General features: G+C 39.8%; 1 protein-coding gene across 2 annotated transcripts in view; it reads right to left on the bottom strand.

The window, feature by feature from the left end:
- The window catches only part of UBE2G2 (ubiquitin conjugating enzyme E2 G2), a 21,330-nt gene extending 4,535 nt beyond the window's left edge, over positions 1-16,795 (bottom strand). Inside the window, exons 1-4 of one of the 2 annotated variants that reach the window (XM_018553905.1) lie at positions 16,772-16,795; positions 13,364-13,415; positions 5,083-5,201; positions 468-608 (exon numbers count right to left, since the gene is read on the bottom strand). In XM_018553905.1, the coding sequence (XP_018409407.1) occupies positions 468-608; positions 5,083-5,201; positions 13,364-13,365 (262 nt within the window). In that variant the 5' untranslated portion in view covers positions 13,366-13,415; positions 16,772-16,795. Of the gene's footprint in view, positions 1-467; positions 609-5,082; positions 5,202-13,363; positions 13,416-16,765 lie in introns of both variants that reach the window. The other variant, XM_018553903.1, reaches the window with a different exon arrangement.
- Positions 16,796-17,389: the final 594 nt, after the last annotated feature.

The following is a 17,389-nucleotide window of genomic DNA, read 5'->3' on the forward strand; positions in this document are numbered from 1 at the left end:
TATATATATAAAAAAAGAGGACTGAAGCCTGCATTATTAACCTTTGCTAGCTGGCAGAATGAAGATTTAACAACCAACTCTTCTGTCAATCCCACAAGTCAATACTGCCTTGAACAGCGTAGCTGACACCTTTAGCAAGTGGACCAGGTGAGGCAGAGGAGCCAACACCATGAGCTTACCTACAATAGTGCTGAGACTGACAGAAACACAGAACTAAACTTGGTCAGCATCCTGTATATTTTTTTTTACTGTGTGGACAGACAATTACGTAGCGATGCTTGTACTGTGCTGTGTGACAAAGTAATTGTTTTTTATCAATTGAAGAGCTCACTTTCGGTATGTAAAGAGAATCTCATAATGGCTATGGATTAACACATCCTCATTTGTAAGGTCAGGAACTCCTTTAGACTCTAGTTATTTCTGGAACACACCACTTTAATAGACCACTGAAAGAGAAAATTGCCCACCTGCTAGCATGCTGACAACAGACAGAAGAATTTTCTCCACACTTTGTACTGGACTCCACCTCTCTGCACTGCTCTCGTAACCCATCGGGTCATCCCCTGGAGCATGGAGAATAGAGATGCATACTCTCCCATCCGGATATACTGCAAGAAAGAAACCACACACACAAGTCTACATATTAACCTGTTCTTACCCAGATACTGGTTGCTGATCTTTCAGAGAAATGTTGTACATATTAAGTGTTTTCTACAATACTCCCACCTATAACACCATCCTTGCCTTTTAACATGTATATTTGCTGCATTCATATGTTTTAAAAGGAATTTGGAACACTTTTAAAAGTTGTGGTTTTTTTTGAATTATGCAAAAGTGCTAATCTAAATGTAAAGAACAATCAACAGTATAGCGCGTACAGCCTCACGGTGTTAAACCCAACAGTGTGAATTGCAAACCCAAACGGTATTATGTGAAAAAAATTAAAAGTATAAAACACTTTTGCAAGAGTGGGATTATTTTCAACAGATCTGTACCACATATATCTAAAATCAAATGTGATAATAAAATATCTCCTAGTAAAAAACATGAACAGTGAACCACTTAGTATAATATGATCAAAGTGAATAATATATAATATATCCTCAAATAAATAAGTGAAACAAATGTCACAATAAAAACATAAGCAGTGAACCACTCAGTATAATATAATCAAAGTGAACAATACCATGTATCCTCAAATGGATCTGTGAAACAAAATGTCACAATAAAATGTGACTATTAAAATCTCCAAGCAGAAAACCCAAAGCAGTGAACTTTATATGATATACAGGTGAAACTCGAATAATTAGAATATCGTGCAAAGTTCATTTATTTCACTAATGCAACTTAAAAGGTGAAACTAATATATGGGATAGACTCATTACATGCAAAGCAAGATAATTCAAGCCGTGATTTGTCATAATTGTGATGATTATGGCTTACAGCTCATGAAAACCCCAAGAACCCCAAATCCACAACCTCAAAAAAGTAGATTATTACATGCAATCAATAAAACAAGGATTGTACATAGAACAATATCGGACCTCTGAAAAGTACAAGCATGCATATATACTCAGTACTTGGTTTGGGCCCCTTTTGCAGCACTTACTGCAATTACTTTTGCACGATATTCTAATTATTCGAGTTTCACCTGTAGAATAATCAAGGTAAGTGATATTCAATATATCATCTAATGGATAAGTTCAACAAATATCACAATAATAGCAAAACAATGTCATAAATTGATGTTTCCAAAAAATGTGTAGAAAAATGTGTGAAAAATGGGTGAAAAAGAAAAAAAATGTCTATAACAACCAATATGTTCAAATGGTGCGATCTCCCATTCTTCTTCCAATTACTTTAGATAATCCAAACAGTCAGAGTCAGAAGAAGAGAAAGTGTGTCCCATTCAGTGATACTTCGTGATGTAAAAGAAAGAAGTGCAGAAATCCCCTTTGGGCTTGTTCACACCAAGCGCGGAGCAGATCCAGACCAGAGCAGGTGCAGACCGGATCAAAACTGCGTCCAATGTATTCCTATGGTATTTTGACCTCCAGTTCACATCGCAGCGTGCGAATCCAGACCAGATCCAGAGCAGGTGAAAAAACTGCGGCAAGCCCTATTTTACCTGCTCTGGAACGCATCAAAAACGCAACGCAATGCAACCCAATGGGAAAAAATAACCATAAAGAAAAAAACCCTCTGTGGTCATCTGTCATGACCTAATCTTCCTTTGTTACTTCCTGTCTTTGGAAAAGGTGACCTTGTGAGCTGGAGAGCAAAGGAAAAATGGTGGACCAGTTTTGTGACCCAGAGAGATTCATAAGTATGGTTCAACAGTGCCCTGAGCTATATGACAGCAGACACTTTCAATATAAGAACAATAGAAAGAAGGCTGACCAGTGGAGTTTGATAGCAGGGAGAGTTTTCCCAGGATATAAGGATATGTCCTTGACAGATAAGGAGAGCTGTGGTGAGTACTTCAATGTGAATGGCATTGTATACTAGTAGTTCCTCAAATGCAGTATTCCATCCACCCCCCTTCCCCCCACCACTCCTCCTTATCACACTGCCCGTTTGCTCACTGACACCTGCAGCTGCTTTTCATGCAGCTTGTGTGGCTGTCTGTGATATTACATGTCATATGTATCCCCTTAGCAACACAATGGCGTAGCAGTATAATAACCATCAACAGGAGCATGCCTGCATCCCATGGATCCATGTTGCAACAATTTTACATGTGAAACAAGGTCAGAGGAAGCAGGAAATAATCGGAACAGCTAATGAAAGGTCAGAGGTAAAAGGAAATGACCACACAACCTTGTTAGCTTCCTGGGCAAAAAAAAAAGCGCGTCAAAAACGCATAGTGCGTGTGTAGAAACCTGACCGGATCTGGTCTGCATTTGGTGTGAACAATGCCTTAGGGTATGTACTCACCGCACCACAGATGTTTTCAGGCCGTGTACAGCACCGAAATGCAGGTAGCCGTTCGCCATCCTCTCTTTACAATCCTGACCTTCACAGGGTTCACTGCTGTCCCTATGTCAAACTTCCGTTCGACGCCAGGAAAGAAAAGGCAGTACTTCCATGGTGTAGTAAATTAGGATAATTTATTGAATAAAAAAGCGCTTAAAAAAAGTATAAAACGAAATTCCAAAAAGCCGGCCGGTCAGTCTAAAAACAGACTCAATGAGACTGAAGGTGTGACGTGACTGCAGGACCGCCCCCGACGCGTTTCGTCACAGACGGTTTCAAGGGTTGGCAAGACTTGAAAACGTCTATGTGTCTATGTAACGGAAGTTTGACATAGGAACAGCAGCGAACTCTGTGAAGGTCAGGATTGTGAAGCGGACGGCGAACGGCTACCTGCATCTTGGTGCTGTACACGGGCTGAAAACATCTGCGGTCCGGTGAGTACATACCCTAAAGGGGATTTCTGCGCTTCCTTCTTTTACATCACGAAGTATCACTGAATGGGACACACTTTCTCTTCTTCTGACTCTGACTGTTTGGATTATCTAGAGTAGGGCTGCAGCTAACGATTATTTTCATCATCGATTAGTTGGCTGATTATTAAGTTCGATTAATCGGTTAATTGGATAAAAAAAAAAAAAAAAGGCTCCAGTGATTGACGACTAGTTTGTGTTAAGATTGTACACATATTGGTTGTTATAGACATTTTTTTTCTTTTTCACAGATTTTTGTTTGACATTTGTTTCACTTATTTATTTGAGGATATATTATATATTATTCACTTTGATCATATTATACTAAGTGGTTCACTGTTCATGTTTTTTATTAGGAGATATTTTATTATCACATTTGATTTTAGATATATGTGGTACAGATCTGTTGAAAATAATCCCACTCTTGCAAAAGTATTTCATGCTTTTTATTTTTTCACATAATACCGTTTAGGTTTGCAATTCACACTGTTGGGTTTAACACCATGAGGCTGTAAGTGCTATACTGGTGATTGTTCTATGCGTAAGGCCTGAGTTGTAGCAGCTTCTAGCAAGTCCGGTTTTTCTTGTTTTTTTCGCCCATGAGCGCAGGTTTTTGTTATTCAATCTAAATGTAAAACCTGACTTTGGGGTATGGTTAATAATCTAGTCTCCTGATATAGCTGATGCCATTAGATGTGTTCTACAATTTCCATAGACCCTGCAGTTATCTCTATCTTAAAATCAGTCAGTAATGCACACAGAATGCTGGCCAGTACACCTACTCCTGCTCGGGAATGCCGATCTGTGGAGACAGATGCACTTCAATGCGCTGTATACATAAGGCTCTGCATTTACCATAAAGGTAAGGGCACTTTGTACGCATGTGATAAAGCATGTCTGCAAGTAATGGCAGCACTGGCTGCAAAGACTTACAAGGACATATCTATTGGGCAACTATGCAATGGGCCTTACTTTCTGCTTCCTTTATTGTAATGGGTTCATTCTGACCAACTATAATGCTACACAATACACTATCTAGCTTTTCCTGTTACTAATGTTCTCTCCATCATTATTCACCAAGAATGGTGACAATGTAACTTGGATTTTTAGAAAAGTCTTAACAAGCAGCTAAGTACATGACATAAACATCTCCATTCAATGAATGAGTGCTAAATCTTAAGTACAATTACTCATAGCAACCAATCAAGTTCACACAGCTGAAGTCAGATCAGGACAAGATGAATGCCAATTGGTTGTTAAACGTTAATACATTAAGAATAAGCACTTAAGAAATAGTACTTTATATCAAATGAAGCCAAAAGGGTCTAGTGAATAATGACTGTAATAAATCAGGAAGGTATAAGGCCGGATTACATTTCGTATGCCTCAATCCTGGTAAACTACCAAGAGAAAAATTAATCTCTTCAAGTACACATTACCAGGAAATAATATCAAGTATTATGATAATGGTGCCAATAAAAATGGTGAGGCAAAGACTGCATCCTTTGAGTATTAAACTAACCTTTCAAATGATCTCAAAATCCCAAGGATGTCCGCTCATAAACAGTAAGTACCCCAAAACCAATTTATACAATTCATTAGAGGATAAAAAGCTTCTGTTGATTTAATTACTTACTGTTTGGATGAAACATTTCACAGGTAAACCTCATTTTAGGAGGACTTAGTGGATAATCTAGGGGAAAGCTGAGGATTGCTGGGAATACCCCACACTCAAAACATGTGTCTTCTGGGCCCCTGAAGAGACAGGAAGAATAGACAACCTTTAAAAAGTGATTATGCACAAAGAATAAAAGTAAATGCGCAGGATGAAAAATAAGCTACACATAAACATGTTTTCCAGAACAGGTTGTAAAAAATAAATGTAAGCTTTCCATTCCAGGACTAAAATTTAACTGGCTAAGAGTGACCATAGCTGGGCAAGAAGACATGTGCCGTACTAGATGACATGTGCCATCTTGTGACCTGGCTAACAGGTAGATCATTTCTTTCCCTCTTCGAAGGTCCAGCTTCATGTCACAGAGATCTGTATGCAATTACAGTTTATTTTTGCCCTCTATGGCAACCCTAAATAGCCAGATCCACACCACAGTCATCAGTCTGCCACGTTGTGGTCAGAATCAGAATTATTATAGCCACTCTATGCGACTTAGTCCTTTAATAAACCATACTAGGGAAAGTAATTACTGAATGTGGACAACAAAAGTCTTAATGCCTACAGAGAGCTACAAAGGTGAATAGAGCTGCAATAACTAGAAGAGTATATGGGCAAACAATAATTGCATGGATGTGAGGACAGAACTGTTTTGTGAGAGATGCCAAATACACGACCAAAAATAAAATGTTCATAAACTGACACTTTGCTGTGCGTAATATTCATAACAGGCACATCAATTGTACCAATCTATAGCTTAGTCTGTTAAAATGTTAGCATCCCCCAAGGTATACTGCTATAGCATTATTATTATTACACTACAGGATTTATATAGCATCAACAGTTACAAAATGGGGGAGATAGTACAGTTACAATACAATTTTAGTACAATAGGTTTAGGAGGGCCCTGCTCGTGAGAGCTTACAATCTAATAGGAGTGTAACAACATTTTGCCAAGCCTGAAAATATTTTTCTAAGGGAGAAAGAGAGAATTACAAGAACAAATGTGCATCCTTTATAAGGTTCGTTTCTGCCTGCCCCTATTTCCTTGCTTCCCACTGTAAAACCAGGACAGGAAGTGAGGGGAAATCTTTCCAATGGAGACAGTGAGGTTTAATTCCTCTCTACTATCCAAAACTAAGCTTTGAAGTTCTGCCTGATCATGCACTCTCCCAACAACTAGACTACATAAGATTGTGCCATTCAACAAACCAGCAGGATCAGTTGTGCTATCCTCAGAAGATGCTGTGCTAACCAAAAGATTCTCTGTCACACTTATTTTGACCACCAAATTAGCCTTCATATGACCCCAGACACCTCTGGGGAGATACTTACACCTAAACGGTGTGAAAGTTGTGATGTAAGTGCAAAGTAACCAGCAGGCTCACAAATGCCTGCAGGGGACAATAGTTTTGCTTGACCTCTAAACATGCATACATACTTTTCAAACTGTAATTTAGATAAGGCGATGCCTGTTGTGTATTTGTAAGAGAAGTCAATGCTAGAATTGGCAGTTCTTGCTGCTAAAATAAAGAGTCTGATTTACCCAGTGACCTGAAAATAAATGCATATGAACAAAATATTTTAAATAGTTCTATGTCTCGCCTCTGTATTCAGGTGGTACCGTCAGGCAGAAGAACCTGAAATAAACTCACATATGCTGCATTGTACTAAAGAATATAATAGTATGTTCTATTATACAGTTAAGTTGAAAAAAGACACGTCCATCAAGTTCAACAACAAGACAAAAATAAATAAATGAAAAAACCTTGCACAAACAAAACGCTAAAGTGTGGTATACACAGTGAGAATTTCGAATGAAAGAAATTGATTTGGGAGCGTTTGTTCGACTTTCTAATTATTGATACGGTGAAATGAATCATTGGTTTCGACCGCAGTGACAAAATAATTAGAAGGAGCATGTTGGAAAATGTTTCTCGATCGAAAATCTAACAGTGAATGTGGTTTTCAGTCGGAAAACTCCATTCATTCCGAAAATAAATGTTAAATAAAAATCAAACGACATTCCGAAGGACAATAGCTAAGCCTGGCGGTATTATCGTACGTTCCGACGGGATTTTTTAATACGAACGTTGGTGTGAAAATCTACCTGTGTATACTCTACTTAAGGTCTCTATCACACGGGCTGATCAGGAGGGGATCCATGCACGGAGCATATGTCAAAGATGTGACATCCGTGTCCATCCACTTTTTCCCTCCATCTTGTGATGGAGGAAAGAACTAAAACTGCCGGACCCCATGTCAGTCTATGGAAAGTAGGAAGTAGACTAACACGTGTAGGGTCAGTTTTGTTTTTCCTGGACCAGGCCAGAGTTCTGGGTAACCAGGTTTAAACGGACATCCGGCTACCCATACACTAGCATTGGGTGTCTGATAAGGTCCACTTGAAAAACTGACAGGTGGACCAAACGCACTGCCTGTGTTAAAGGGGCCGAAATCTGCAGTTGGTCAGAGGAAAAGAAAAAAAATGAAAACAGGCGGGGAAAAAACATTCCTAATTCCCAATAACAACTAGATAAAGTTAGTTCTGCATAAGTGTTTTGAGTTATTCTCATATTCTGGTATTTTTGGATGGAAAAATCAATGGAAGTTTGCCCAATCGATACTGTCCCAGCACTGATATTCTGGAGCCAATCTCCGGCTCAGTATCCCCCGTTTTATTGAAATAAACTGATTTATAGAGAGTTCCGTCTACAGCTTGCTCTGAGGGTGGTCAGATCGTGAATGCAAAAATGATCACTCTCTCAATGTAATGGATGACCCCACACGTATTTACAAATGTTACACAACAAAGTTTTTTGAAGCTCTAGCATGTTTGAACAATTACGTTCATATCTATAAATAAACACTCTGAAGGCAATGTTTTCCCTATTCCATTAAAGAAAGAAATAATGATGTAAAGGAAAACAATCAAGTCAAAAAGATTTTCCCTGATCAAAATCCTAGGAATTTGTTTCTGTTTTAAGAATCCTAATCTCCAGGTGTGAAATCATTGCTCGGTGAATTAAGTCTATCTTTCATGTCAGAAACCCATTGAAGGTACAGTCCAGTTTCTTATACAACAAGTATAAAGGGCATAGGATGTTTTTCCCCCTAATAAAGCACCTTGTAGTTTCTGTTAAAAATATACACTTCAAAGACTTTAGCCTGATACTTGCCATTTTTTTTCCAAGGATGGGTAAAAAAACAAAACAACACAGCACAGGAAATCAAAGCATGCTGTAATGGCAAGGTCACGGCGCTCCTCTTAATAGTCAGGGTGTGTGAGGCTATAATTGAACTATCTGCCTGCAAGGCATGTCTTAAATGATACACGTCATACAAGCGGGTGGCAGCTGTTTGAAAGAGCTGGGGCAATCTTTTCAAGTGGACAGAGACTTCACATGAAATATTGACAAGTATCTACCATAATACTTGTCTGCTCTCTTGAGGAACAAAATGAATGCACAAAGTAATAGTTTGTGGTTATACACAGTGAAGGACCACAATAACAAAGGCTGCAATAAATGAAACTAATACTAATAAAGTTAACAAACATTAAAAACCAGATATGTAAAAATCAAACTGGCAATTGTACGTAAATATAAATTCCCAAATATTTTACCAGTTGTATATCACTTGTTCAGCTTAGTTCAAAGTTGAACTTAAAGGAGAACTATGGGGTTAGGGCTTTTCCCCATAGTTCTCCTTAGGGTAATGGGAGGACACAAACTATCGTCCTCCCGTCACCCTAAGCTCAGTATACCGCGAGCTACAGCTCACAGTATACTGAGACGCCGCAGCTGAAGCGGATCCCGACAATTATGTCTGGATCCGCCCAGCTGCGTGACTGACAGCTGGCTCTGCCTATCTAGAGGCAGACCCAGCTGTACCCACCCCCTCCCCCCAGTCAGCGCTGGCGGATCGGAGCGGGGGGAATCCAGCCCCTCCCCTGTCACGGCAGAGAGCTGTAACAGGATCGAGAGGTGAGCGAACGCCCGTATGTGTTCGCTCACTTCCCGATCTACTGAGCCGACCTGTGACACTCTCATTGCCACAGGTCGACTAGACCTATGAGGTGAGTGAAAATCACTCACCTCATAGCTCTCCTTAACTTTCATTTAAATATGTTCCTTAAAGGGTTTCTAAACCCTCAGCTTTTTTTGCATATATCTACTGCTAGCAAGCAGAAGATATATGCAAAAAGTTTATTTTTTAAACAAAAAACCCCGCTTTAACAGCGGTTTAAACTTACCTGTATTATCCCCGCACGCTCCCGTCCGAAAATTTGAAACTGCAGGGGTGGCCACAAAGGATCCTGGGGCAGGCGCATGCGCAGATTACATTTACGGCCGGAACACAAGGAGAGACACAAGGTAAGTATATGGACGCGTGTACCCGCATGCAGACACCGTAGGAGAGGAAGTGCCAGCAATCACAGAGGAGTCAGCGCTGGATCGGACACTGGCCGCAGCACTGGAGAGACAGCTGAAAACTACAGGAAAGAAGAAGATGATCGGATTAAGAGACATCATTTAAGGTAAGTGCTGACATTAACGTTGTGTTGAGGCAAAAACATTTTTGCCTTTAATGTCACTTTAACAGTAACAGAAATCCACCTTGTGTGCACCAAATACCTTTGCAAACGTAGATATTTACCTTGCAAAAGCAGCAGTGCTGCACATATTCTATACAGATAGCAGAGCTGTGGGAAGGACCCAGCAAATCCACCCACTACAGGCTGCCTATAGAAAACAGGAGGGGGGCGGATACAATGCAATATAACAGGAAACGGTTGAGCCTGAGGTCAGTCTGAAAATGATTTTGAAATAATATTTATTTGAAATATTCTATTTGAAGGAAACATGCTTTAAAGCAAAGACCAGATAATCACCAGCACAAACAAAATACAAGAATAGATCCTGGTTCTATCAATTGAGTCATCATTACAATTTGTCATAAAACACCAATATTTCGGGGCCACGTAGGGTCCAGTCTTCAGAGTGACATTGTGACGTGCTTTATTCTAGTGGGGGGAGGATTTTCCTGTGTAGAAACACTGGCCAGTAACCTCACTCAGGCAAATGTTGGCAGCCCCATTCTTGCCTGACATGGCAAATACCATGAATTAAAGCTCAAATGCAGTTAAATGTTTTCTATAGATAAAGTGAGGAAGGGTTAGAACTTCCGACAGGGTTTTTTTTTTTTTTGCTGTGTTCCCATTGTGGTGTTTTGCCTCTACTTCCTCTCCCAGGTATCACTGGAGCAGGAAGAGAAAGACTGCACATAGTGGGGGCACAGGCAATAAAATAAATCCTGGCCAAGGTTCTAATCCTTTCCCTTTCTCATGCTATTAGCCTTCCCCCACAGCCACCAAATAAGGGCCTCCAGCATCATGGAAGTTCAGCCTGTGTCATTAAACTTGCCATACCTGTTCTTAGGGGGTTAAAGGAGACTTCCACTGATGACCTCTCCATTTTCTTGGCTGCCATGCTAATTCACAGGCTTCAGTACTTTCTGAATTACTGCCCTGGAGCAAGAATGCTCCAGATAAGGTCAGGTAACTAGCATTTTCAGAAGGATGTCAGAAATGACAGCCCCTGCATTTTAGGTAAACCTTTCATGAGAGACACATTAGGGCTGTCATGGCTGAGTTGCCTTTGAGAATTCCAGTTGCTTTGCTGGATCTAGCTTCAATACTTTTGAGTCACAGGCCTTGAAGAAAATGCAGAAAATTTTGAGCGCCAAAGAAAATTCTTTAACAATAAACTTTGTTCCAGGTCAGTGGCTCAAAGTGTAGAAGATAAACATTGGCATGACAGCCATGCAAATAGCATTTCAGGAAGATACGTCTACAGTGGCAGGCTACATAAAATTCTCTCATTGCATGTGTACTAGAAGAGATCAAACAGGTTAGAAAACCTTGTCTTACTTCTATTTATTATCTCGGGGATAAGACAGCGCTAGCACTATCTGCTTCCTCCAAAGCTATGCCCTCTCTCTTGACTTTGTTGCTTAAAGCGAACCTTTATACCGTTCACTAAAAATCAAATCAGCATGCAGCTTTGTATACCGATTTGAAATCATCTTATATTCATTAGTTTTGCACTTAATTACAATTACTGTTTTTCCACTTTCTGGCTGCGTAAGGCACTGGCTATGTAGCCCTGGCCTCACAAATACATCCTGAGAAGGCAACATCACCAGTGCCTTCCTGGGAAATCTCATCTGTAAACTGCAAAATCTCACCAGATCTCAGGGGAAATGCATCCCCAGCCCACAATGGTGTGTATTGTCACATGAGTGACCCACATTTCCAGGAAGTAAAGGGGGATGGATTTATCTGTCCTTAGTGACAATGGCCACCGTAATAAGAATAATAAGGCATGTAGATAATAAAAAGCCTGTAGATTATAAGTATTTGTGCCTTCATTGTCATTTTTAAGATGTGTGAAGTTCCTCTTGTACTTCTAGGCAGGTCAGTTATTCCCTAAAACTCTCCAACACCGCTCTAGAGGACCCCTGTTGTTTCATTTGTTTTACTTACCTTTCTCCAGTCAGGAGAAATTCTTCTGTGAAATACGGCTCATTCCATCACCAACTTCCCAATCTTTGGCTTCCAGCGGTGTAGGAAGGAGGGATCTGCAGGACTACATAAGGAGGCACTGAGGAGACCGGTCATTCAGCACACAGCTAAAAGGCTAAGGTAACCGATCTATTCAACAGGAAATGTCATCCCCCAAGCTGACTATCTGTAACAATGAACAAATAGTTTCACAAATCAGAAGAACTTAAAGCTAAACTCCAGGAGAAGAAAGAACCCTTTACCCTTGCAGTGGGTGCCCAGAGTTCAGTTTTAATGGATCTTCCCATCTTTTTCTCAAAACAGAATTTGCCTGAGGGCTTGTTCACATGCGTTTGGGCTTTGCTGCCCATTTATTCCAGTGCAATCCAATAGTGTGCGCTAAAAAAGTACGGCGCGCAGTACTTTTTTTTAATAACACAGTGCGATTCGGCCCCATCAAGCACATCAGTACTGTCCTGGGACACGCACAGCCACTGGTGTAATCAAGCCCTTAATATGATCATACACATTTTTCCAGTTTTCAGGCCGTTCAAATCATCTCTGAATTTAATGCTGACACTGTCCTTCCTTCTGGAGGGTGGCTTCTTTTGGTCCCCATGGTCCCTGTGTGTGTTGCAAAGTAGTCACCGCTCCAAGCTCACTCCTGTGATGGACTACAATCTCAATACAAATAAGTAAACTAAATGTGAGATTGTATTCCATCACGGGAGCTAGTTTGGAGCGGCGGCTACTTTACAACACACACAGGGACCATGGGGAACAAAAGTAGCCACCCTCCAGAAGGAAGTACAGTGTCAGTATGAATTCAGAGATGATTTGAAGATCTACAGCCGAGTGATACACAAATAAGTTACATTTTTGTTAATAGTTAAGGTACTTGAATGCAATTTTAAGGATTACCTCCTGTATTTAGTGTCACTTTAATGAATTCCATGAATCTCCCCAGATCAGACATATCTACAAACACATATTTAGGTGATCGGAAAATCTCCATTTGTTTGGAAAATATATCTGCAAATCAATTTTCTCTATTTAGTTGTAATCTACATAAATAGTATGTAGTTTCTCTAATTTATAAGTGTAAGATCACACCTTAAGACCATAATGCATTCAAGATGACTAATGTACTATAGAAACGATTTTTTTTGCAAATTATTAACAATCCAAGTTACCACAAACAATTGAATGCTAAACACTGAGGATACAATAGATGCCTCTAATAAAATTATTGTTATTGAAGATATTAAAAATGTTTTTATTTCCCCACCCTGCAGTATTATACAGATGTTGGAGTGAAACCAGAAGTGAAAGATCAACATCAGATCCCGGCTAAGGGGAATTCCTAGGGGGAAGTCAGAGAGTAAAAAAACATAAATATAATTTTTACGAGCTTCAGACAAGCAGGTGAGAGCCGTACATAACCGCCAATCCCTCCAGTGCTGACATCGCCAACAACCCATAATACTTTCCCTGAGGTATGTAGGCACGCTCTGTTAGCAAATTACAGTCACAGTGTGAGAAAATGAAAGTGTATAGGGATTATTCCAAGACAAAGAATGTATCCACTTCAGTCCTGCATGCATTCACAAGAACGGAATGAAGCGTACAATAGCATTACTGTTCTGGTTAATAATACAGTGTATGTTATGAATTACTCACATGATTAGAGCTTCCCATTCAAAGAAGTTCTCTTCATTAATGGGGCCTGCAAGACAGTAATAATAATTATACATAAAGACTTTATCCAATCACAACACAAAGGAACTTTGAAAACTCAGTTTCTTAATTGTGCAACACGGTTAAAAGGAAACCGTTCAACATTTTCTATTTGTTGCAAATACTTTATCCCATCCCATCAACATTAGAGGTAAAGTATAGTGTATTTTCAGTGATCATATATTTTGAGTTGATGCCGTTTTAACAAAAAGCCTAACTGCAGGCAAAACGTATTTTTTTAAAGTTTGAAATAAACTTGGGAAAAGTAAAAAGTTACTACTCTCTACATCGGGGAGATTTCACATTCACAAGGGATTGGTCATCACCGGGACAGGAAGATATAGACAGTGATAATAACCTTGCAGAGATTTTTAACCTTCACAATTTGACTGAAAACTAAATCTGTTTTGTTGCAGTCTGTCTGCCTGCTGGAGAGATTTTCCATCAAGTCAGGTCCCAAGAAAATGAGGGGAAATCTCCCAATGGAACAGAGACCATCTAACATCCCCACTCTGGCCAAAGCCTTAACAAAAAGTTTGGGCTGCTGTTATTAAAAGCAATTTCTCATATGAGTTACCCTCTTTTACAACCATCCTCTGTGTATGTGTTGTATTAAAGCCCAACTCTGAGCAACGTTTTTTATATAAAATGGTCACCCGCCAGCAGTTTAAAGTTGAACTCCAGTAAAAAATAAATAAATGGGCGGGATACAGCACAAGTGGAATCTGTTACTGCTACTGAAGAATATCCTAGATCTGTCTGGCTGCTGTTTACTGTAGAACTGCAACATGTTTGGACACCGTATATTCCATACAGAGACAATCTTCCACTGCTGTGGCGATGAGAGATGAGTCTGTGACAGTGAAGAGACGTTCACTAGGGCTGCAACCAACTAATCGATTATAAGAATAGTTGTCACCTATTCTCATTATGGATTAGTTGGTCGGATCCCCTAGCTCTCGCCTCCATGCTGGGAGTAGGGCACAGCAAGCAGTGGGCGGGTATAATAGCCAGTCTGCTATTGCAATTTGAAATGGCCAATAACAGGCTGGCTATTGCACCAGCCCAGGAAAAAAAAAAATCAGCCAACTAATCGATTATGAAAATAATCCTTAGTTGCAGCCCTACTGTTCGTGCCCCAGAATACAAATTGTTCTACCAATGGACAAGGGGAGATCCTGTCATTCATCTTCCCTCATCTAGTCACAAAACTGAACATCCCCAGATCGTTAAAAATGTATCCATGAAAAGACCAGACTGATCTGACTCCTTGTAAACCAAAGTATGGGGTGGGTACAACTAGTAATACACAAAAGCATTGTGGGTAGTACTAGCCATCAAAATGGCTCTATAATGCCAAAAATTGTACTAGAAGTGTTCACTTATATGGGCTTCAATAACGATTTTAGTGTCTTGTTCGGATCACATCAGAGACCACTGGGCAGAAGGAATGCTAATTCTAGAAGCGGCAACAAGTGCAGCTGAAAGATATGTCTGCATCAGAAAATGCAGATAGTACAGGTTTTAAATTAAAATCTAGCTCTGTATATTAAAGGCAGGCTTGCAGGTTCTAAATAGACATAGCCAGGGTCATAATGGTGCTAACTAAGATTGGAGAAATACTGCCTCCAACTGCTAGTGATACTCAAAGCATATGACAAAGAAGTTTAGCAAGAATCACTGAAGCTGCTCTATGCTGATCACTACACCAACCTGTACTGTACTTTCACAGGGACAGCCAACAGTGAGTACATTAAAACGTTTTTTATCAAATTACTTTTGTCATACCTAATAGTTTCTAAAAAAAAAAAAAAAGCAAAGCAGTAGCAACTGTCAACCACAGCATTGTATTAAAATGGCTGGGGCTACCATCAGGGTTCAGAGCTGGAGCTGTCAGGGATCGCTAGGGGCCCTGCAATCAACCCAGCAGTTTGACCGATAAACCACTGGACTTCCTATTTTGCTACAGAACACACTCTGGCATTGTGTGCATACCCTAAAAGCTTTGGTAGCCATCTTTCAGCAGGGCAAAATTAAATATAGCTTTGCCCGTCTACTGCAAACCCATTTTTCTGCAATGGTGATCTACAGCAACAGATCCTTTAGAGCCCCCTTGCTGCAGAATCATCAAGAAACAGCTACCATTTTACATAATGGAATGCTCTCTTGCTAGCCAAAATGTTAAAGAATCTTTATTGTTAGCAAAAGAACAGTGACAGAGACAACTTGCTGGTTTGAAGAAGGCAAGTGAATTCTTAGGGAGCAATTAATAAAGAGTCTGAAACAAGCTTTGTCTCAACTGGAACACAGCCAATCAGATTTTAAGTTTTCATTTTCTAAGCTGTGTGGAAAAAATTAAACATAGAAGCTGACTGGTTGGTATATGCACCTGTACCAGTTCAGATAGAACCTCCCATAGAGCTCATTCACACCACAGCCCACATAAAGAGATGCAAAAAGGCATGCGTTTCTTATATTGTGCTGCGCTTTAATGTGCGTTATACTGCATTTTAAAATGTGTTCTTCTATGCAGGGCAACATCCAGGGTCAAAATTATTCTTTCTTTTTGTATTAGGATAAGCTGACATGCACTGACTACGTTGCATAAAAAAAAGCATACTTGCTGCATTTTTATGCAATGGCCCGCAAGTCACCTGTATAATGTGAACTGGACACATAGAAAACACTTGTTTTCTCAGTGTTCTTGCATTTGCTCCCCGTTAATAAAGGCAGGTCCACACAGCTCACCAGACATGGTGTGAACAAGCCCTAAAGCAGGGGTACTCCAGCTGTGATGAAACTATAAAATCCCATCATGCATCTTCCTCTGGGAGTCATGCCTGTGGCCTGGCAGAGTTTTGCAGTGCCTCATGGGACTTGTAATTACGCAACAGGTGGAGTGCCGAGGTTGCCAACCCCTGCACTAAACCATTCTGTTGCTGGCAAGTGGTCACCACACAGATGCTAGTGCAACAACACAGGCCTTATTTTGCCACCACTATGCCTCCCTAAAATGTTGTGTGTTGCTACTCAATCAAAATACAATGGACCCCCCATGAAAAATTGCACTCTGTATGGAATATTTTAGCGGCCTAGTGTACAGCATTAAGGGACAATCCGCATTCCACAATTAAAACTCTTATAAATTTGCACACAAGAGCTTGCTTTCATTGTATTACTATCACACAGCACACTAGATGTTGTTTTAACTTTCATTCTCAGTTCACAACTTAGAAAGTAAAAGCCGACACCAATATGTCAGTGAAGCCTAAGCATAATGCTAATCTTGGAAGTACAAGTCCTGTGGATGACATCTTAAAGATAAGTTTAGCAGTGAAAACTTCCCTGCCACAATCCCCTCTGGTGGGTTTAATGTCAGTTCTGAAAAAAAAAAAAAAAAGTAAATTAGTCCAGTGGTGAGTCCTTATTGATGTGAAAAGTAAAACATATTTCTGTTGACTTTAGACTGGTGTCCTCAAACATTAGTTAATAGTTGAATGTATGTATGTCTGTCTAGCCCGTAGCAACCAAATTCAGTCCCTTATTCTCTGTGATTTGTGTAGATGTGCATTAGAGTTAAGTGTCATTTTTATTATTTATAATTAGGGATACTATCTTTGAATTCTATAGTATGCTGGCTTTCATATGTAAAAGCCTTTAAAGTGACGCTGTCGCAAAATTAAAAAGCAGGAAAGAAAATATCAGTGGTGCATGCAAGTATAATATCGTTTTATTTTACAAGGAAATATTCTTCTTTACTTCTTAATTTTGTGACAATCCTAAAACACATTTTATAGGTGCCCATGCAAAATAGCCAGATATGGCTTGATAAAGACCTTATATTATATGTATCACTTGCCCCTCCCTTTTAGATTGTAAGCCCTCAGGGGCAGGGCCCTCCTTACCATCTTGTCTTGAATTTGTATTGTGATTGTAATGTCTTCTTCAGGTCCTCCTCTATTGACTGAC

Source organism: Nanorana parkeri, unplaced genomic scaffold, assembly GCF_000935625.1.
Source record: "Nanorana parkeri isolate BGI_ZX_2015 unplaced genomic scaffold, ASM93562v1 scaffold134, whole genome shotgun sequence".
NCBI classification, from domain to species: Eukaryota; Metazoa; Chordata; class Amphibia; order Anura; family Dicroglossidae; genus Nanorana; species Nanorana parkeri.